Source organism: Dipodomys ordii, unplaced genomic scaffold (assembly GCF_000151885.1).
Source record: "Dipodomys ordii isolate 6190 unplaced genomic scaffold, Dord_2.0 Scaffold67, whole genome shotgun sequence".
In the NCBI taxonomy this organism is placed as follows: Eukaryota; Metazoa; Chordata; class Mammalia; order Rodentia; family Heteromyidae; genus Dipodomys; species Dipodomys ordii.
In genome coordinates, this window is record NW_012267283.1 from 9120723 (window position 1) to 9143222 (window position 22500).

Below are 22500 nucleotides of genomic sequence, written 5' to 3' on the forward strand. Positions count from 1 at the left end.
AAGGAAGGAAGGAAGGAAGGAAGGAAGGAAGGAAGGAAGGAAGAAAGAAGGAAAGAAAGGGAGGAAGGGAGGAAGGGGAGGAAGGGAAGGAAGGGAAGGAAGGAAGGAAGCATTAACACTTCCCTAAATCAACTACCATTAATTCAGGAAAGAGAAACAAAATAAAGGAAGAAGATACAGACAGCTTATGACATAGTGGGATAGAAGAGACAAAAGAAGAATTTGAAAAGAAACACAAATACAGAGATTTTCCTCATCTTTCCAAAAAGAAAACAGAAAAGATGGGCATGGACACCAGGCCTCATGTCTCTTGACCTTCCTGCGGTCACCATGTTGTCTCTCTTTGGCTCTCCACTAGAGAGTTGATCTGATTTGTTGAGATTGTTTTCCTGCTCTTTCTTTACTACGCTTGTGGCTCAGTTTCCTAACAGTACTAAGTATAGTCAAGGCTGCAAATTTTGGGGGGATATACATCCACACATCATCTCTGGCTTTCTAATAAAGACTCCTGATTTGACCTCTCAAAAACAAACAAACAAAGTAAGACATGATGACCCATGTCATTCTCCATTCTAAATCTTTTTTTATTTTTTTGGCAGTCCTGGGGCTTGAACTCAGGGCCTGGGCACTGTCCCTGAGCTTCTTTTACTCAAGGCTAGCACTCTACCACTTGAGCCACTTCTGACTTTTTCTGTTTATGTGGTACTGGGGAACTGAACCCAGGGCTTCATGCATGCTAGATAAGCACTCTACCACTAAGCCACATTCCCAGCCCTAAATCTTTTTTGGGGGATCAGTCATGGGGCTTGAACTATCCCTGAGCTTGTTCAAGGCTAGTACTCTACTACTTGGAGCCACAGCGCCACTTCTGGTTTTCTGAAAGTTAATTGGAGATAGAGTCTCCTGGACTTCCCTGCCCAGGCTGGCTTTGAACTGTGATCCTCAAGATCTCAGCCTCCTGAGTAGCTAGGATTATAGACAACTGCCAGCACCAGCTTCCATTCTAAATCTTATCTGTCTAAGGTTCAACTCATAGTACAAAAGACATACAGAGACCCCTACAGAAAAAGGGCATAAACAGTTAAGTATAAAACCAATCAAGGTTAAAAAGTGGCAATATGAAATATGCAATTCAAAAAAAAATCTAATCCCCTCCAACTATCACCCATAATCTATGCAGTAATTTAGGGACGTTAGCTCCGGCTGGATGAAGCCTTCCTTTTAGAAAATATGGTAGAACCATTTCTACCATGTGTTTAGAAGTGCATGGTACACACCTGAGTAGCACGGTCCTCTCGCCACCACTGTTATCTCTTTCTGGTGCTTACAAGAAGCTCTTCTGAGAAAGCATTCATTTTGGTATGTGTCCCCGTTTGATCCACAGACAGGAATGTAATTTGTATGGCACTGCAAAACAGAAATAAAAATAAACTCTCAGAACAAGGCATGAATATTAATAGTTTATTTCACATTCATGAAAGCAACACCACAGTATTATGACACTCTTCTACTACTGAATAGGTTGTTCTTTTATTTGGTTTTGAAAAAAAATGACTCTTGTTATTTCTTCGACCTTTTTCCATATTTATAATGAAAATAACTGCCAACTATCCATAAGAATGAGGCTGGAAATCCCTACACTATCTGCTTTATTTGCCTGCTATGAAAACTCATTGAGACAGTAAGGAAAATCTTGACAATGTTTGTAAAGAACACTACTTAGGTAATGTCATCTTACTACCATCAAAATTCATTTATTCAATACCTGTAATAGTCTCAAAGTAAATGTTATGAGGCACAAAGAAATAAAAGATAGCGTTGTTCTCTGAGATCTTATAATCTTGTTAGAATCCTAAAACTAGAAAACAAATTGTAAGCTAAAAACTGTTCCAAATCAATAGAATACACAGTAAGTACAATGTCTGAAGAGGAAAGCCTCTTCAGACAAAGCGGAATGGGAACTGAGCCTGAAGGATGAAGTGAAATATGACAAATAAAGAGAAAAGGTGATACTGGTTTGAGAAATGCCAGTGGACCTATGGACTTAAAAAAACTTTAAACCAGCCAGGAGCCAGTGGCTCACACCTGTAATCCTAACTACTTGGGAGGCTGAGATCTGAGAATCGCTGTTCAAAGCCAGCCCAGGCAGGAAAGTCTGCCTGGAAGTGGTGCTGTGGTCCAAGTGGTAGAACACCAGCCCTAAGCTGAATTGCTCAGAGACAGCCCCCAGGCCCAGAGTTCAACCCCAAAGACTGACAAAACAACAAAAAAAAAAAAAACTTTAAAAATTTCTACACATCAAGTCCAATGCTAGTGGCTCATGCCTGTAAGTCTAGCTACTTGGAAGCTGAGACAGAGAGAATTTCTATTCAAGGCCAGCCTAGGTTTAAAAAAAAAAGTTTTGTGAGCTGTATGCCGGTGGCTCACACCTGTAATCCTAGCTACTCAGGAGGCTGAGATCTGAGGATCATGGTTCAAAGCCAGTCCGAGCAGGAAAGTCTGTGAGACTCTTATCTCCAATACCACTAGAAAACCAGAAGTGTCGCTGTGGCTCAAGCGGTAGAGCACTCGTCTGGAGCTGAAAAGTGCAAGGACAGCACCCAGGCCCAGAGTTCGTGCCCCATAACCAACTGAAATAAATAAATAAATAAATAAAGTTTGTGAGAATGCTTAATCAATAGTTGGGCAAGGCAATAAGTGTCTGTCATCCTAGCTATGGTTGGAAGTCTAAACAGGTGGGGCAGAGTGCAAACATATGCCTAGGCAGAAAGCAAGACTCTATCTCAAAACAAATAGTGCAAAAAAAAAAAGGACTAGAGATACGGTTCTGCAGTAAAGCACCTGCCTAGTAAGTGTGACCCCTAAAAATCAAACCCTAGAGTATCACCAAAGAAGAAAAATTACTACATTAATATCATACATGACTAAATTAAAATTTGGGAAATGCTATAATATGCTACAACATATTATCATTACTTAAAAAATGAAATACAAATTAATTTTTAAAAAGACCAAAAACAATGTATTTACAGAAAAATTACAAACAGCAATTTAATAGATAAAAATAATTGACCTTCATTAGCTTATCAGCATTACGTACTAAAAATGAGATGTTATTTTTAATTTTTAAAAAATGAGCTGGGCATGGTGGTACCTGTCTATAATCTTACCACTCTATAGAGCTGACAGGAGGGTTCAGTTCAGGGCCATCCTAGAAGCCTAGCTTCTGAGGAGGCTGACATCTGAGGATCAAGGTTTAAAGACAGCCTGGACAGGCAAATCCACAACTCATCTCTAACTAACTAGCAAAAGCCTGGCAGCAGAGGCACACTTCAAGTAGCGGACAGCTAGCTGTGAACAAAAAGGCCAACCAAGAGCACAAAGTCCTGAATTCAAGCCCAGTACTGTCAGGAAAAAAAAGGTATTTTTTTTAAATTAGGTAGACATCTCAATACACTAGTTATGATACTCAAAGTTGGTTTAGCTTTTAAAGGACATTATTTAATAATATAGCTCAAGAGTCCTAAAATGTCATTTTTGATTCAGAATTACACATTTAAGAATATATCTGGAGCTAAGAGATGGTGGCTCACACCTGTATTCCTAACTACCCAGGAGGCTGAGACGTGGAAAATCACAGTTTGAAGCTAGCCAACTCCAATGAACCAGCCAAAAGCAGGCTGGAGGCATGGTTCAAATGGTATAGAACAAGATGAGTAAGCTTCAGGCTCCAGAATTTATCTGTTAGCTGAGTCTGATAGAGGGACTATTAGTCACTTATTAGATGGGTTTCAAGACACTTCATATACAACTTAGGAAAAGGACAGGTGCACATGACAAATACAAGTGCCATGTAATTTCTGTGTTTCTCTCTGGCCATTTGTGTAGCAACTATGACAAGACCATATACTAGTATATCCTTATGTACCTTACCCTAAATAGCTTTCATACTAACATCCACCATACCTATGGGTCATTCTTTTCATGTTCTTTCTTGTACATCTATCTTTTTTTGGGGGGGGGTGTTTTTGCTGGTCGTGGGGCTTGAACTCTAGGCCTGGGCACTGACCCTGAGCTCTTCAGCTCAAGGCTAGCACTTCTACTAGGGCTCTACTTGAGCCATAGTGCCCTTCCAGCCTCTCCTGGTTATGTGGTGCTGAGGAATCGAACCCAGGGCCTCATGCATGCGAGGCAAACACTCTACTGCTGAGCCCCCTTCCCAGCCCCATACTTCTATCTTTTTAATCCAACCATTCATTCTAAATAGATACAAGTAGCTAACTACTGCACTGTCTTCTAGTGCCAAGCAATGACATTCCGAAATGTTTATAATAGAAATGTTTTTCTTTTATGTTAAAATTATGCATTATAATCATTAATTACATGTTTAGGTCCCATTTTGAATTTAATTTAAGGATAATAAAAAATGGAATATAAATTATTAGTCATTAAAAAAGAAGCACTAACAGTAGATTCAGGGGAGATCTCCCAAATAGTTAATTCCTTAGAAAGGCAAAATCAAAGTTCAGCAAAATGAAACAGGAAGCAGGCAGTCAAAAGGAATGGGGTAGGGGGTAGGGGGAGACAAATGAAGAGGGGGAAAAATGAAGTCAAGAATTCAACACAGATCCTACAAATTAAGAAGAATGAGGGAAGGAATGGGTGAGGGAAGGAAGGGGAGGGTTAGGTGAGAATGTTAAAAGGGGTAATATATGGTACTCATAAACTGCTTTGTCAAATGGCAACACCTTTGTACAACTACTTAAAGATTATAATAAAAGGAAAAATTAAGAATGTAATAAGAAGTATTAAGTTTGTCAGGACTGAAAATTCTAACACTCATCAAACAGTATCTATCTAATAAGCACAGGGCTGCTACTTTAAAAGTTGAAACTACTTACATGTCATAACAACCACATAGCTTCATGCTTGAGTCCAAATCCTGGGACTACTAGCCCTATGATTATGGGGTAGCAGAAGCTCCAGTATCTCCATCTGTACAATTAGAACAGTCCCTACCTGATAGAGTTGTTATGAGGACTAAATAAGAGAAATTCACCTATAACACATATATCTGGTCAGAGTACATTAAGATTACATATTAACTATTTTTGCTGTTGCTATTATCATTTCCAAATCTTAAATATTTGTCAAGGGTCATAGTCCCTAAATGGAAGAGCTGCCATTCCTCACCATTCCACACACTCAAGTCATTCAGCAATCTTGCCCTATGTCACTTGGTGAAAGCAAGCAGGACACTTAATACCCCTGAATTCAACCTCAGACCTAGAGCAAGTGAACCTGAGATAGGAGAACAGATAGATCTGCTATTCCTTGGTCTTTCTTGATTTCCAGAGGTCTGTCTTCTTGAAAGCTTCTTGGTATGCTTATGAACAAATGAAAGGATCTGGGTGATTTGGGGGAAAAATTGTTTATTTAATTTGGGGAAAGGGCTGTATTATTTAGTTTTACAATGCTGGGGATGGAACCCAGGGCCTTGCACAAGCTAATAAAGTACTCTAACACTGGCCTATCCCTACCACCCAACATTCAATTAATTTATAATGTAGCACTGTTGCCAGCCACAATCTTTTAGTTTTGGTTAGAACCACTGAGAGAATGAACATTTCCCTATAACTTTTCTTTAGAAGAACCTGATGGTTCTGCCATGAAAGTACTTCAGAAACAAAAAGCGTACACGTCTGGAATCACATCCTTACAAGCACTTTTTTGTGAACCTACTTATCTACCATGACTTGTTCTGAGCACAATAAATAAGAAAATGGTAATTAGGATGTTGTGATGGTGCATCTTGATCATCAACTTGATTGTATTAAAAACCATCTGAGAGCTTAGGAAAGCACATTTCTGGTGCACCTGTGAGGCTTTTCCAGCGAGGATTAACTGTGGGTAGCAACATCTAAAAGCCTGGGGACCCAGTTAGGCCCCTCTTAGGTTGTTTTGCCCAGGTGTTTTGTCTCAGCCATGTGTCAATTTGACTATGCCCCAGGGTGTCCAGATAAAAAGTTATTTCCAGCTGGCACTAGTGGCTCACAACTGTAATCCTAGCTACTCGTAAGGCTGAGATCTGAGGATCACTGGTTCAAAGCCAGCCTTAGCAGGAAAGTCCACGAGACTCTTATCTCCAATAAACCACTCAGGAAACAGGAAATGGTGCTGTGGCTCAATTGGTAGAGCGCTGGCCTTGAGCTGAAGAGCTAAGAGAGCACCCAAGCCCAGAGTTCAAGCCCCATGACCAACAACAACAAAAAAAAAGTTATTTCCAGATTTATTGGTAAGTTTATTTCTAGGTGTGATTAAGATTTGAGCCGATGGACCAAGTTAAACAGACTGCCCTCCCAATGTGGAAGAGCAGTGCCCAATGTGTTGAGCACTTTTAAAGAACAAAAAGGCAGAGAAGGGAGGATTCTCTCTACTGACTGCTTGAGCTGATCCATCAGTCTTCTGGTCTTCGGCTGTTTGTCTTAGACAGAGACTCATAGCACTTGATTCCATGGGCTTTCAACATGCAACATGCAACTGAAACTGGCACTTCTCAGATTCTATGCAACCAAAATAATATTAATAATATTGTCTTTTTCGTGTGTGTGTGTGTGTGTGTGTGTGTGTGTGTGTGTGTGTGTGTGTGTCCCTTTACTGGCTCTATGTTTCTGGAAAACTCCAGTGCAAAGATCTACTAAGAAGACACTGGCATCTAGCAAGACAGACCCTGATAAATTCAAGAGGAAAGACACACACACTAGAGAACTCCAGGTAGAAGAAAAAAGAAGTAGAAAGGACATAGGGGAAAAAGTCAAAGGCATTAACTTTTAACAGAAATCTAAAGTATTTATCACTTCTGTGGTACAAAATTAATAAAAGTGGCTTTGTTCTTAAATGTGGCAAGAAAATTGCTCTGTTAGAAGAATAAAAAATACCACTTTAGACTTTTACATGAAGTCCTGTTATCTATTAAAATGTATTTAAATTGTTAATAGCCTTGAAAACATGCTGAATCATCAACAACTATTTTTTAATGAGTTGAAAGACACTGTACAGTATACAGTGGAGCAAAGCATTTAATGTGTATATGCAGTCATTGTTCCTAAGCTTGCAATAACCTGAGTCCAACTGGAACAGCTTTATAAGCTTATTGGAAGGCAGAGTGGTCCAAAGGAAGATTTCCTGGGCAGGAAGATCAAATCATGATGTAAGACCTAAGGCAGTTTGCCCGTACAAGGCAAGAAGCCTGTCTTTAAACATCTTCACATCCTTAGCATCTAGCTTTAACACACCACATAAAGCTCTGGACAAATGTCTACGGATCTCAGTTCCTTATATTTCCTTTTCCTGATTTGTGACAGAGTAAGCACAGAAAGGATTCAAGCAGCTCACAAAAGGATTTTCTAGCTGCTGAAAGGGCTATTTTCTTTACAATCTTAAGAGAATTTTCAGGAGAAGACATTCAATGAATAAAGAAAAAGAAGCAGAACCATACAGGCAGACACAGATAAGTATAATGTGAAACTTTAAAACTTATGTCAAAAAAAAGGAAACACACAAAACTATTTATTACCTGTTAACCAAAAACAAGTAAATTTTTTTTCTAAGCTGACAATCCCAGGTAATGAGGCCCAATCAGGCAAAAAAAAAAAAAGTGAGATCCTATCTGAAAACAACCCAAAGCAAAAAGGGATGGGATCATGGCTCAAAGGGTAGAGTGCTTACCTAATAAGGGTAAGGCCTTGAGTTCAATCATCAGGAGTACTATGAGTTCAAACCCCAGTACCACCAAATAGATCAAATTTTGCCACCAACACATGGTGGTATATATCTGCAATCCTCTCTCAGTAATCAGAAGGTAGAGACAAGATCTTGAGTTGAAGGTGTGCCTAAGCTACACAGTGAGCACCAACTCAAAAATATCGAAACAAATAAATTTTTAAAATAATAAAAGCAGGGGAGGGAAGGGATGGTTGGGAAAAACAGAGGAGGTAACAATGCTCAATAGGAAATGTACTCATTATCTTACTCATGTAACTATAACCCCTCTGTACAGTATTACAAAAAATATATAAAAAATAATGAAAGCAGGGTAACTTCTTTTTCTCTACAGAATTCTTTTATTTTTTGCATCTACATGAACTGGGAGGTAACAACCCCTGAAGTAAATACCATTAAGTGATTTATATTCCTAAGAGATACACACAGACTATTTTAGAAAAAAATAACAGCAACAAATATAGCCTACAAGAAAAAGCAATTGATAGTTTGGATTATAAGACCTTTTTTTTCAATATATACTCTTTTACATTTTTAAAATACAGGTATACATTACTCTTTTCAAAAGCACATCAAAACAGGAGGTTCTCCTAGGAGTTGATAAGTTAATGGATATAAAATGCTCAGCACAGCAAATACTATATACAGTACACACCCATAATCACATATATGTTACCAATCAACCCAAACCAAAAAGAAAGTATGAAAAAAACAGGAAATAACATTAGTACTAGTTCTTAAAAAATGATCAACAAATAAGGAGCATATTTTCAATTTCTCTAGTAATCAGATGCAAATAAATGCTTTGTTTTTACTTCCATGTTTACAAAGTATAAGCAAACTGACAAAAACCTACTATCACTACTCTGGGAGAAAACAGGCAATCCAATACCCTGCTGCTAGTGAGGATGTGAATTTTAACATGAGCATCCCAAGTCCATATCAAGGCATTTAAAGGAATACTTTCTCACGCTAAATCTCTATGGAGATAAAAGACAAACTTTTTGATGTGATAAACCAGAAGAGAGATCTAGTTCAGATCTGCCTGAACCAGCCACTGCAAAGTGGGAAGGAAATTCCAGAAATCAGAGGGGAGTCCCAGCACCTGTGAGTACATACTCAGAACCAATTTCTGGCCCATACATGGGACAGACTCCAAGTAGCTCCACTGGGTTTAAAAGAAATGAACTGATTATTTAAATACTGAGAATTTGAGCCAATGATACAATATACCATTTGGAAAGTTCAATTAATTTTATCACCCCCAAATTAGCAATTCTCTTCAAAGGAACACAACAGAATTCAAGCATACATATCATTTATAACATATATATAATGCATAGATAAATTCAAAAATATTCTGACAACATACTCTTAAATAAGACACAAAAATAAACATAATGCACCCAAGAAACAATACCTAGAAAATGTTGTACATACTGACCTTAGCAGAAAAAAAATTTTTTTGCATTTTTTTAATTGTGAAAATACTGTACAGAGGGGTTACAATTACATGGGCAAGATAATGAGTACATTTCTTTCTTTTTGCCAGTCATGGGGCCCGAACTCTGGGTCTGGGCACTGTCCCTCAGCTCTTCAGCTCAAGGCTAGTGCTCTACCACTGGAGCAACAGCGCCACTTCTGGCTTTTTCTGTTTATGTGGTGCTGAGGAATCGAACCCAGGGCCTCATGCTTGCAAGGCATGCACTCTACCGCTGAGCTACCTTCCGAGCCCCAATGAGTACATTTCTTATCAAGCATTTCTTATCAAGCCTCCTCCTTTGTTTCCCCTTTCCATCCATTCCCATCCTCCCTCCACCCCACCACCAAATCCTCCCTGCGCCGCCGCCCCCCCCCCACCAAAATTGTAAAGTTCGTTTTCGACAAAACGACTTGTACATCTCATTGTTGCAATGGGTCCACTTGTATCCCTATTTAAACGATTTGTTTTTCCCCTTCCCCTCCACAAATTATACCGACATCAAATACAGTGAAAGCAGGGGTTATACTGTGGGGGAGGGACATACAAAGCAACAAAGAAATAATCTTATAAATGTGTTAGAAACAATCGAATGAAAGAAATAAAAAACATTTGAATACATATCTTAGGGTTCATTTCCCTAACATCACCTTATCTGACCTTTAGCAGAAAAAATTTTAAAGTACTCATATCTGTGTTCAAATAAATATACTTGCAATGAATAAAAAAATTGAGAAATCCCAACTGATAAGCTATAAAAACCTAGAAATTAAAAAAAATGAAACTAAAAACTCACTAAATAGGAAGAATGGACATAACCAAAGAGTTGTTGAACCTGAAGAATGATCCACAAAATAATAATTTAATGTGAAAAAAGGAAGAAAAAAACGGAATATGGAAAGGTCTAATGAGTTGCTAAACTCATTAGAACAGAGAATTGAGAGAAAATACACTAAAAAACAATTAACTCATTAATGTTAATAAGTGGCATAAATTTATAGATTTCAGATCAGCCAATTTCAAGTAAGATAAAAAGAAAACCAAATGTAAGCACCTCATTGTGCTTTAAAAAAAAAAAAAAAAAGTAAAGAGAACATCTTGAAAGCAGCCAGAGAGATGATGTATTTTCCAGGGGGAAAGAATCTGAATTATCAGTGATTTATCCCAGTGGATACAGTCAGCTTCTGTGCTGTGAGGAACTCTATGGAAGGGCACTGGTGTCTCCACCTAGCAGGCAGAAAAGATCGGAAGCCAGCCAGAAGCTCCCTACTTGAATGTGGAAGGAGGTGTCTATTTTGAAAATGCCCAAGAGAAACCTTCCCACAAGTTTTAACTGAATAGAAAGCTTCTCCCATGAAGACCCTCTTTGGCTGGATGGACAAGAGTAAGTAAACCTACCACCTTCCCTCCAACTCATAAACTGGCCATTTCTTTTCATGAAAATAAACACCACAGTGGCTTATGGTTTTCAAAGAAGTTTCATATGCAAGCCCTCCTTCCAACTTTGGTTTTCATGACCATATTTTAAGAAAGGGTATGGAATGTGCCTTCTCTTTTCAAATGGAATACTGATAGGAAGAAACTTCTTTGAATATCATAAAGTCACATGAGATCAAGGAGTTACTGGAAATACTATCTCTTCTGTTTTTATTCCTAACTTCTGACTCCTTTCCTTCTCTGCAAAATCCAAAATGGCAGGTGCATTTAGAGCAAGATTATAAGTGAAAAAAAATACTAGTTCTTTCTTCATCTCATCTTAAATTATGAGTCAGGAATCACTTTGTAAGTTTATAAGTTAATCACTAACAAACAAAAAGGAAGAATTGGATATAACACCCTTCCTTTCTTTTACTTTTTCAGATAATCAAATTACTCAAACAGCACTGGGAGGGTAAAGACATCCATGCTCTTAGTCAAAGGGTCCACTTTCTAGTCCAACTGTAACCCTGACACAGTCCCTGAGGTTCCAAACCAGCCACATTCTAAAAGATGAGAACAAGAAATGAGAATTGAAGAAAAAAAGATTATTTTTTTAAAAAAATTTAAAGACTCTAATGTAACCTGTAGCTTATTTCCCTTCAGTGGCAATTACATCTTATATCTGGATAGAATTTTAGTATTTTTCTACCTGTCATTGCCAGTTTGTCCTCTTGAACAAAGCATGGCAAGCACAAGTAACAGAGCAGTAGCATCTTACCACAAGAACAGGTGGGTTGTGAATCCAGCTTTTTTACAGAGTTCATGGTGCTATAAGCACAGTTTAAGATGAAAAATACAGAATTATGAACTATGGGAAATGCTTGGAAATTTAAAATAGGCTCAGGTTCCTCACCTGAAACTGGCATGCACATTTCAAACCATCTCCATCTTCTTTACAGACTCCTCCATATTTACATGAAGACTCATCACAGACTCTTACAACAGACTCTCTCATATTTAACTCTGCAAGAGAAGAAAACCGTTTTATACATATATTTGTATCTGACTTTTTTCTCACTTAAATGTGCATAGATATAAAAAAGAACAAATCCTTCCGATGGTATAATAAGAAAATATACAAAAAAGTATATAAAACATACAAAAGGCAAGCTCTATAGGATACAAAATGTTCAGAATATCCCCAAAAGAATCTTACATAATCATATACCTACTAAAAGGAACCCATCCCAAGATGAAACTCAAAATTTCAGAATTTAATTCCCAAACATAGTTTGTCTTAATATATAAGATTATTTCTGTAATGAATAGTTTAAGGAAGGATTGCAGATATAGGAGATTATAAAGGACTTGCCAAGCATACACAAAGCATTCAAACCACCATCACAGGAAAGAGGGAGAGGGGAAGAGGAGAAGAGGGAAAGGGGAAAGAGGAAATGGAAAGTGAAGGGGAGGGAAAGTGAAAGAGGAAGGGGAAAGAGGAGGGGGAAAGAGGGAAGAGTGGGGGGCTGGGGAAGGGGACAGAGAAGGGAAAGGAAGGGAAGGAGGTCAGGCAAAAAAGAATCAGATCTTCTTTTTATACTCAGAATAAATTTTAATTGGTCAGTGTTCATTCTAGACTAATAATTTTAAATTCAAAAGAATTAAGTGAACTTGAGTTTCATACTAATATATATATATATATATATATGGAACATTTATGTACTCAGAATTAAAGGGGTACAAACTTTTGCTAGACTTCAAGATTTTCAATAATTTTATTCCACCACAGCAAATACAACCCACATGATAGAATATGGTTCTGAGATGATTCTGCTCTTGCTCCAAGATTATCAGTCTTGTGCTTAGAAGACTCACATTAAGCTTTCTCAGCACCAAATACGTTGCTTAAAGTAAGTGCTAAGTTGCCAATTACATCAAATTAGGAGAAATCACTGCAGAGCAACTTTTATATCTTCTCTATTAGAAATGAGTCTTGACAACAAATGCAATACACAAAACAAAGCTTGGAAGAAAAAAAATACAGTTATCAGTTGAATGTGGAAGCAGAGTGTGCGTTAACCTCCGACTGCCTGAGGAACACAGGGTTTCTTGCATTCTACATTATGACAGCATCTTGGCAAAGAGGAAAACACTTCTCCAGCAATCCTCTATTCCTACTTATTCTCTATTTCTAGACTTGAACCGTGAGCCAAATGAACTCTCTTTATAAATTACCCAGCTTCAAGTATTGTTATAGTTACAGAAACAGACTAAGACAAGTTATATTATTTCATGAAATTTTGAGGGTTCCGCTTACTAGGCATATTTCATTCTATTCCTATCTAGGTCACATACACTGAAATTCAATCCTTAGACAGGTATTGCCTGTGGTTTCTAATTAAGGTAAATATTTCTAAGCAGAAGTCCTAAGTTTTTATTGTCTACAGTATATCCCTTGTTTACAAATCTGTAAACACCAGAGCACCAACTTCCCGTGGTGCCCTGCCTCCTGACAAATGTAGGCACTAAGATCTTAGCTCAAATCGCTCAGAAGGATTCTATTCTGGAGGTGCCTTTTCTGGAATGCCTTTTTGAGTACTTTGTAAACTCCCAGGAGTCAAGAGGGCCACTCTGCTACCTGTCAATGATGAGCCTGATTACACACCTGCCTTCTCAAGCCCCAAATGGAAATTCAGCAAAATAGATGAGGCATTACCAAGGTCCTCAAGAATCAACTCTCGAAACAGAAACATTTTACACAAAAAAGCACTCAACAGAGTGGCTTAGGGCAAAAATATTTAGCTCTGGTTGCAAATCTGCCCATCATCTAATTCTCAAAATGCAAAACCTGTCTCAAATTTCATTAGCACTGCAAAGCTTGGAAACAATGCACCCCAGGGGTAGGAGCCCTGTTTACTAGGATGAAGAGCTGCCCAATTTCGAAATGCAACACTTCTATCCAGAGTGGTATGACTGTCAACCATCCTGGCAGTAAACAGAAGGTAGTTCTGTGTAGCTAACCCTTAAAGAGACCAATAGGGAGTAAGCTTTTTAACAGGTTACCGTAGAACTCCAGACTTCTTAATCTGGGTGCTAATAGACATTAGAGGCCAGGTAATTCTTGGTGGTAGAACTACCCAGTGTATCGGAAGATGGTATCCCTGGTATCTAGCCACTAGATTCCAGGATGACCACCCCAGGAATACCAGCCAAACTGTCCTCATATTTTACCCAAGGTCCCCTCAGAGGCAAAATCGGCCCCAGTCAGAAAGCACTGCGATAAATGGAAATGATTTTGTTTACATGTGATTGTCTAACGCAGTCATGTGTCAAATACGCAGCAGTCTCCAAGTGCTCACTCTGTTTTACCACAGCTATTGCCTGTTTCAGTGGAAACACCTAAATATATCAACTCTGGGTTTATGTTAACCTAGGTTTCAAAGTAAAGGCCCCAGTCACAAAAATGCCTTCACTTCTAAAGAGTCTGACTTCCTCTGTTTTACTTGAAGCATTTTTCTTCATTCCAATGAAGCCACCTAAAGATTTAAAAGCTTACTATTATTTGGGGGGGAGGGGAGGAAAGTGCCAAAACTAGGACTTGAACTCAGAGCTCCATGTCCTTCCTTGGCTTTTTTGTTCAAGGCTGGTGCTCTACACACTTCAGCCATACCTCCACCTCTGGCTTTTTGTTGGTTAACTGGAGGTCAGAGTCTCATAGACTTTCCTGCTCAGCTAGTTCTGAACCCAAATTTACAGATCTCAGTAAGTAGCTAGGATTACAGATATGAGCAAGTGGCACCCAACTTCAAAAGCTTTTCTTTTTTTAAATTTTATCGTAAAGGTGATGTACAGAGGGGTTACAGTTACAGAAGTCAGGTAATTAGTATATTAGTACATAGTGTCACCCCCTCCCTCATTTTCTCCCAATTTTTCCCTCCTGACCCCCCTCCCTTCCCAAGTTGTACAGCTCATTTCTAGTGACTATCACTGCTGATAGTTCACCCTTTGTCCCTCCATTTCTGCGCTTCCCCTTCCCTCAGATAAACTTACATACAAGACAAAGGGTACAGAAATAAAGAACCGCAACAAAAGGAAAAAAAACAGGGGGGAAACGGGGTGGTAGGGAAGAACCAAAAACTGTACAGTTAAAAAAAACTTCTTGTTTCAATTGGAGTTCATTGGAGTTCATTTCAATAAGTATCATTGTATATGATCATATGCACATAGCTATTAGTCCTTGTGATCCTCTCCTAATAATAACCTCCTTTAGTCTCACTGTTTATAGAGTCCTGTTTAATTTATCATGTCCAAGTGGAGTTTTTGGTCAAAAGCTTTTATTTCTTGTCTTCCAATTCTTTTCTTGGTCTTTCTAGAGCAGGTGACATTCCTGCTTCCCCTTCTAAAACATCAATGTCCATTATCCCCTCAACTCTGACCACTTCCCATTGGCTCACTCCTTTATCCTTTTCCTACTGTCCAGCCCATGACTATAACACTCAGATATGTCTCCAGCTTCATCAGATTAATGCAAACCTGAGAACCTGAGTTCTCCTAAAACCCACCGCCAATGTCTCAGGCACAAGGATCTACAAAGGCCACTCCGTCACTCTCTACAGTCCTTGGAGCCCTTAGCTCCAACCAAGGCAGATGTTCTTGTGTTTCAATACATTGTCCAGACTAGTTATACCCACTCTCTTTGTTACTATGATTATAATTTCAACATTTCATATGAGTGAGAATAAACTGCTTCTATGAAAGCTAAATTGAAGAGTGGGGTGAGAATAAACTGCTTCCATGAAAGCTAAATTGAAGAGTGGGGAAAAAAGTAAGATGCCTTTAAAAGCAATGGCCATTACATTCATTCACACTTCAGCATCCACAAGTCCTTAAGAAGTTCATTATAAATGTTTTATTCCAGATTTGGCTACCTTCAATGAAAACTTCTGGATCTGTCTTCAAAATATTAATAAATATATACTTACATGTTTTTCAGTTAAAATTAAATGTTACATGGATCTACAACTTGTGTGTGTATGTGTCTGTGTGTCTGTGTGACTACCCACAGAATTCTGTTTATCATGACAAGAGGGTTCCTACGAAAATAAAAATGCCCTGCCCTCCGCCACTATTATGTCATCTTGTTCCCTCTCAGTACACCCGCACACATCCTCAACTTTAAGCATTCAAACTCAGTGTTCCCAACTTCACTGAAGCCATACCACCTGCCTCAGCCTTCCCATCTCCAGAAAACCACTCAGGAAAGTCAATAAATTAACACTGAGGAAAGCCTAACACATGCAGAAATCTTTCACTCCTCTTTAGACTCATCCTTTGACTCCTCAACAACATGTGTTCAGATTGTTTACCTGTGCTTAAAAAACAAAATTTAAATGTGCTTAGACTCATTACCTAGATGTTAGTGAGATCTGGAGAAACCTGTCCTTTTTTTTTTTTTTTTCAGGAAAATCACACCAGTCCAATCTGATGAGATCACTCCCAAAATAAACCTCGCTTATGCCCCAACCCATACCTGACAGTCACTGAAAAACATTTGCTGAAACCAGCAAAGACATTTAAAATATTTAAAAATCACAGTATGGTGTGGTATAATCATGGAACACTATACAGCAACTTAAAGATGTATGTTATATAACATGCTACTATGAATATATGAATGTTAGAATAAAAAAGAGAAACACATTTATATAATCCAGGTTATTCTATTTACCTAGCTACACTTAAACAGGGAGAGAGGGCAAGAGGGAGAGAGAGGAAAATTTAACTAGGAAAAAATAAAACATGTTACACCAGTTGAACAATAGGTGACATTTTTTCTCTTGCAAGGGTTTATGCTGATTACTACTTTTAATAATTGTACAAGGGGAGTTTTGGTTGTAACATTTTGACACATGCATACAGTACATTCTAATCAATGACACCCCCATTGCTTTCCTCTATCCCACCTACTCTTCCCTAAACAATTTCAACAGGTTTCACTGTTCTATTTTCACATATGCAAACCAATTATACCTACCATCTTAATCATCGTTCAAGTTCATCATTAGCCCTTTCCCTCCCCTATTCCTTAAACCAAGACGGCCCTTTATATTGGTTATGAGAGGGGAGAGGGGGAATGTAATTGCAAAACACCCTAGACACAGTTTGCTCCATAATGGGCCATGCCTGAGTTTGGAGGTCAATGTTAGCCATAAAATAATTATTTCCCTTGCATTGTAATGATTAGATGACATCATGTATTCAAAAGCAACTGTGCTTAGAACAAGTAGGCACAGAGCACAACAAAGACCTACTTTCTTTCCCTAAACATGACTTCAACTCCCAACCCGCCAAAGGGGCACTGTTAACGACACAAATCACTGAAAATAAAATTCAGGATAAACCAAGCAATAGATTTAATAAAAGCTAATATCAAGTCTCAACAAGAAAGCTAGAAATTTAATTTCCTTCACCTTGTTTACTAAAATATTCCTACTGCAACATTTACCTTCTACTATTGCTATGTGAGGGGAAATAATCTTAGCATTTCACAATACAAAACCAAAAGCAGTTCATATTAATATTAAAATGCATTAAGAGCACTGATGAGTAAAACTTCTCTAAGCTATATTTAAAGAAAGGAAACTCACATCTGCCACACAATTATCTGACTCTGATATTTGTCATCCATTCTGCAAGGTACTTGCCAAACGACTCTTTGTCAAAAAGCACAGTGAATCCTGTCAATCCACCCCCACACCCACCTCCTTCAAATCTAAGTGCTGGTGTCAGGATGCTCCAGGCAAGGTGACTGGGAGGACAACCACACCCACCCATGGCTGGGTGGGGTAGAAGAACAGACCTGAGCCCCAGCTCAGTAGCAGAGGTACCCACGAACCTTCCAGATGCATCCAGTGATCACCAAGGATGCCCACCAGTGACGTGTTCCCCTGCTTCCCATTTCTGATCCCCTGGTTCTGACATTAACCTAGGAAACCTATATACTTCCTTCTCACAGATCCAAAAACCAAATCTATTCTGAGGATTATTAAAATAATGATGACAGGGCTGGGAAGGTGGCTCAGTGGTAGAGTGCTTGCCTTGCACGCATGAGGTCCTGGGTTCGATTCCTCAGCACCACATAAACAGAAAACGCCGGAAGTGGCGCTGTGGCTGAAGCAGTAGAGCACTAACCTTGAGCTGAAGAGCTGAGGGTCAGCGCCCAGGCCCAGAGTTCAGGCCTCACGACCGGACCCAAAATAATAATAATAATGACAAATCAATTTCCTGACACACACACAACATTACCATTTTCTTTCCTTGTCTTCCATTTTCTTTTTTTTTTTTCAGTCGTGGGGCTTGAACTTGGGGCCTGGGCACTATCCCTGAGCTCTTTGTGTTCAAGACCAGCACTCTACCTCATTGAGCCACAGTACCACTTCTGGTTTTCTAGTGGTTAATTGGAAATGAGGTCTCACAAACTTTCTGGACCAGGTAGGCTTTGAACACAGATCTTTACATCTCAACCTCCTGAGTAGCTAGGGTTACAGGTGTGAGCCACCAGTACCCAGCTAAGGGCAGATTTTTTTAAATATATAACAAACATGGTGGGGTTCCATCCCCACTGCAGAGGAGGAAAAAAGGGGTATAACTCAGCTTTTTTTTTAATGTTTATGAAAATTAAAAAAAATTAGAAAGTGGGGCTGGGAAGGTGGCTCAGTGGTAGAGTGCTTGCCTCCCATGCATGAGGCCCTGGGTTTGATTCCTCAGCACCACATAAACAGAAAAAGCCAGAAGTAGCACTGTAGCTCAAGTGGTAGAGTGCTAGCCTTTAGCTGAAAAGCTGAGGGACAGTGCCCAGGCCCGGAGTTCAGCCCCCACAACCAACAAAAAATAAAATAAAAATAAAAAAATAAACTAGAAAGTATATATATCAAATGAACTAATTATCTGTTGGTAGAATCTGAAGTTCCTTCATTATTCTGTATTCTCCTGAACTGTGTTGAGTTTTACAGTCATTATTACTTTTTTTTTTCAGTAGCAGTGTTTGAATTCAATGTCTAAATGTCTTAGACAAGTGTCCCGGCACTTAAGCCATGTCTCTAGCCCTTGTTCCTTTAAGTTAATTTTTACATAGGTCTGACAAAGATCTTCTGAGCTATACTTCCCTCATAACTAGGATTACAGCTGTGAAACACCATGCTCAGTTTATTGGTTGAGATAAAGATATTTTATAATCTCCCAGTCTCTACCTCCTGAGTAACCCTGATTATAAGCATGAGCCACCACTCTTGATCCATTATATTACTTTTTCCTTGTGTGTGAGTCTGTGTGTGTGTTTGTGTGTGTGTGCATGCATGCATGCACATGCAGGTGCTCCAATTCAAAGGCTTGAACTGAGGGTCTGGAAGCAACCCCTGAGCTTTTTTGGTCATTGAAGTCTCACAGACTTTACACCTGGGCTCGCTTCAAACCTCAACCCTCAGATCTCACTCAGATTTGCAGGCATTTGCCACTGGAGCCCAGCTAATATTACTTTTTAAATCAGAACAACAACACAACAACAACAAAAAAGTACATGCTACAGCATGAGAAAACCTTGAAAATATTATGCTAAGAGAATGAAATCAGGCATAAAAAAGCTACATATGTACTGTTTGGTTTATATCAAATATCCAGATCTCACAAGGCCATAGAGACACAAAGTCTCTATGTGGTTGCCAGGAAACAGGGTGGGGATAATAGGACTGATGGTTAACAGTAACAGAGATTCTTTCTGGGTGATGGAAATGTTCTTAGATAGTAGATAATGATGATGGTTGCACAACAGTGTGAATGTATAAAAGCCACTAAATGACATGCTGCAGTGGATTTTATTTGATGTGAATTATCCTTCCTAATAAAAATCAGATACACCAATGATGCTATTTTAATTTGGGAAACAATTGTGAGACAAACTGCAAATGAACATGTATCATAATTTGGTGTTTTTAGGAAGCACCATGGTTTGAGATCCTGGCTCTCCCTCTTACCAGTTGTGGGACCTTGGTCATTAACTATCTCCAGCATCTAAAGTAGAGACAATAGCAGCCTCTCTCTCCTAATGCTGAGGGAGGACTGAAGAAAGGTATGAGAGGCATTTAGAGGCGCTATTAAGTATTGCTGCTACTTTTCTTTATTATTTAGAGAAAAGGTGGGGGGGATCAAAATTCAAACCAGCTATAGCAAACCTCTCATATGCATTAAAATTCTGTCTTTATTCTTTTATCCAACAATTCCAGTTCTAGGAAATGATGGAGAAAAAGAAAAAGCATACAAAAAATATATGCATAACATTGTCACTATTTGGCTCATTTTCTGAAACAGGATCTGGCTATGAGCTGGCCTAGAACTCCTAGGCTCAAGAGATCCTTCTTCCTTTACCTCCCAAGTAAGCTGGGATTCTAGTTGCTTGCAAGCATTTTTTTTTTTTACAAAAGTAAAGTGGAAACCAATCTAAATGCCCATCTGTTGGGAATTAATTACATAAATTATTGATAAAACACAACGCAGACATTCAAGTATGTGGTAGAAATGTGTAGTGGAACAGAAAGAAGATCAAGACCCCTTGTGAAGTCAGAAAAAGAAATTATAAAGCTATACATATAGTTATAATCCTATTCATATTTTACAGCAGATACATCTTTAAAATTTTGCAGTAGAGTCAATGCGCCATCCAATCCTCCACCTAATACATAAAAACTTAACAAATAAATGTAGACACAAGAGAAAGAGGTACAGGAAGAAGAAGGAAGGAAGGAGGGAGGGAGGGAAAGAGGGAAAGAGGGAGGGAAGGAGGAAGGAAGAAGGTAGGGTGGGAGGGAAGGAAGAAGGAAGGAGGGAGGGAGGGCGAGAAGAGAGAAGGAGAGAGAAAGAGGGAGAAGAGAGAGAATGAGAAAGAGAGGGTAGGAAGGAGGGAGGGAGGAAGGAAGAGAGGGCAGACAGACTAGGAGAAAGAAGTGAACAAAAAGGAGAAAAGAAAATATGTATATTTCATTGAATTGTTAAGAAACAGTTATGCAATTAACTAAAAGGAATAAACACAGTGTACTACCTAAAGAGTACCTTAAACCACTCTAAAAAGATGGGGGAAAGAAGTTATTTTTAAAATGAGTTCAGGGCTGGGAAGGTGGCTCAGTGCTTGCCTTGCATGTATGAGGCCCTGGGTTCGATTCCTCAGGACCACATAAGTAGAAAAAGCCAGAAGTGGCGCTGTAGCTCAAGGTAGAGTGCTGGCCTTGAGCTGAAGAGCTGAGGGACAGTGCCCACGCCCAGAGTTCAGGCCCCACGACTGGCAAAAAAAAAAATGAGTTCAGAAGCCAGGCACTAGTAGATTACACCTGTAATCCAAGCTACTTAGGAGGCTGAGATCTGAAGATCTCAGTTCAAAGCTGGCCCAGACAGAAACGTCTGTGAGAATCATCTCCAAATAATCACCAGAAAACCAGAAGTGGCACTGTGGCTCAAAGTAGTAGAGTGCTAGCCTTGAGCAAAACAGCTCAAGGCCAGTGCCCAGGCCCTGAGTTCAAGCTGCCATGACCACCACCAACAACAACCAAAAAAAAAAGCTCAGAACAAAGACTGAGCTAACTTATGAAAAAGAGAGACTCTGAATCCATCAATTAGGTGATAAACAATAGTACTCATACACGGATAGTTTCACTTGCAAAATTATTTTGGATGGAGGCTAACAAAGCAAAATAAATTGAGCTTTAAAATCTCAAAAGAAAATCTAAGCCATGAACAAGAAAAGTGACCCCAATATAAAAGTAAATTCCTAAACAAATACATCAAAAATTAAAAAGTTCAAATTTTTTCTGGTATAAAACAAATGTTAGCATAAACAAGAGATTATAGAAGAGATTGGCAATTATTTTGGAGTTCATCTTTATATTTTTCATATTCCTCAAATTTTCTACAAACATTATATACTGCTTTTATAACCATAGCAATAACCACAAAGAAGTTATTTCCCCTCCCCTTTTTTTCACAAAAATAAGAAGACTGGGGTTATGATTAAAAACCTAATACTGTCAAAGCTTCTGAAGATAGAATAGTGTTAAGAACTTTAAAACCTTAAGTGCCTTGAAAAAAATGACAACTGAGCTGTGGAACACACATGATACTTTTTAAAAATAAATGCATCTGGAAGTGGCGCTGTGGCTCAAGCGGTAGAGTGCTCGCCTTGAGCTGAAGAGCTGAGGGATAGTGCCCAAGCCCAGAGTTCAAGCCCCATGACTGACAAAAAAAAAAAAAAAAAAACTTCTAAAACAGAAGAATTAAATGCATTAAAGTATTAAAATAAAAATAAAAAATGCATCTGAACAGTAACAAAGAACTAACAGTAAATATCACCTAATAAAATAAAAACATATACTGAGAAAAATTAAATTTCAAAGTACATGAGAAGTATGACATACCTCATTGCTCAAGAGACACTAATATTAGAATTAATCATAGGAACAATGAAAATCATGCCGTGAAAACAGTATTTGTGAGTAAAATCTAAACAGGATGTGGCTCAAGTGGAAGAGCAAGCCCAAGGCCCTGAATTCAAAACCCCAGTATCACAAACAAGGGGGAGGGGGAATTAAAATGTTTAATTCATTAAAAAAAAACACGTAGGGAAAATGAGAGACAACAGACATAAATTTAAAGGATAGTATGAAGTGTTGGTAAGAACTTAGAAAATGGACTGCTTAACTACAAGTAAACAAGGCACGGGCATTATGGAAAAGAGTCTGTCAGGTTTTCCCAATGTTAAACATAGAGTAACTTTATGA

At 38.6% G+C, this 22500-nt stretch overlaps 1 protein-coding gene across 1 annotated transcript in view; it reads right to left on the reverse strand.

Moving 5' to 3' along the window:
- Window positions 1-22500, reverse strand: part of Tmeff1 (transmembrane protein with EGF-like and two follistatin-like domains 1) — a 74549-nt gene that overhangs the window by 49319 nt on the left and 2730 nt on the right. Inside the window, exons 2-4 of the mRNA XM_013023239.1 lie at window positions 13599-13703; window positions 11595-11704; window positions 1278-1407 (exon numbers count right to left, since the gene is read on the reverse strand). Coding sequence (XP_012878693.1) covers window positions 1278-1407; window positions 11595-11704; window positions 13599-13703 — 345 coding nt within the window. The remainder of the gene's footprint in view (window positions 1-1277; window positions 1408-11594; window positions 11705-13598; window positions 13704-22500) is intronic.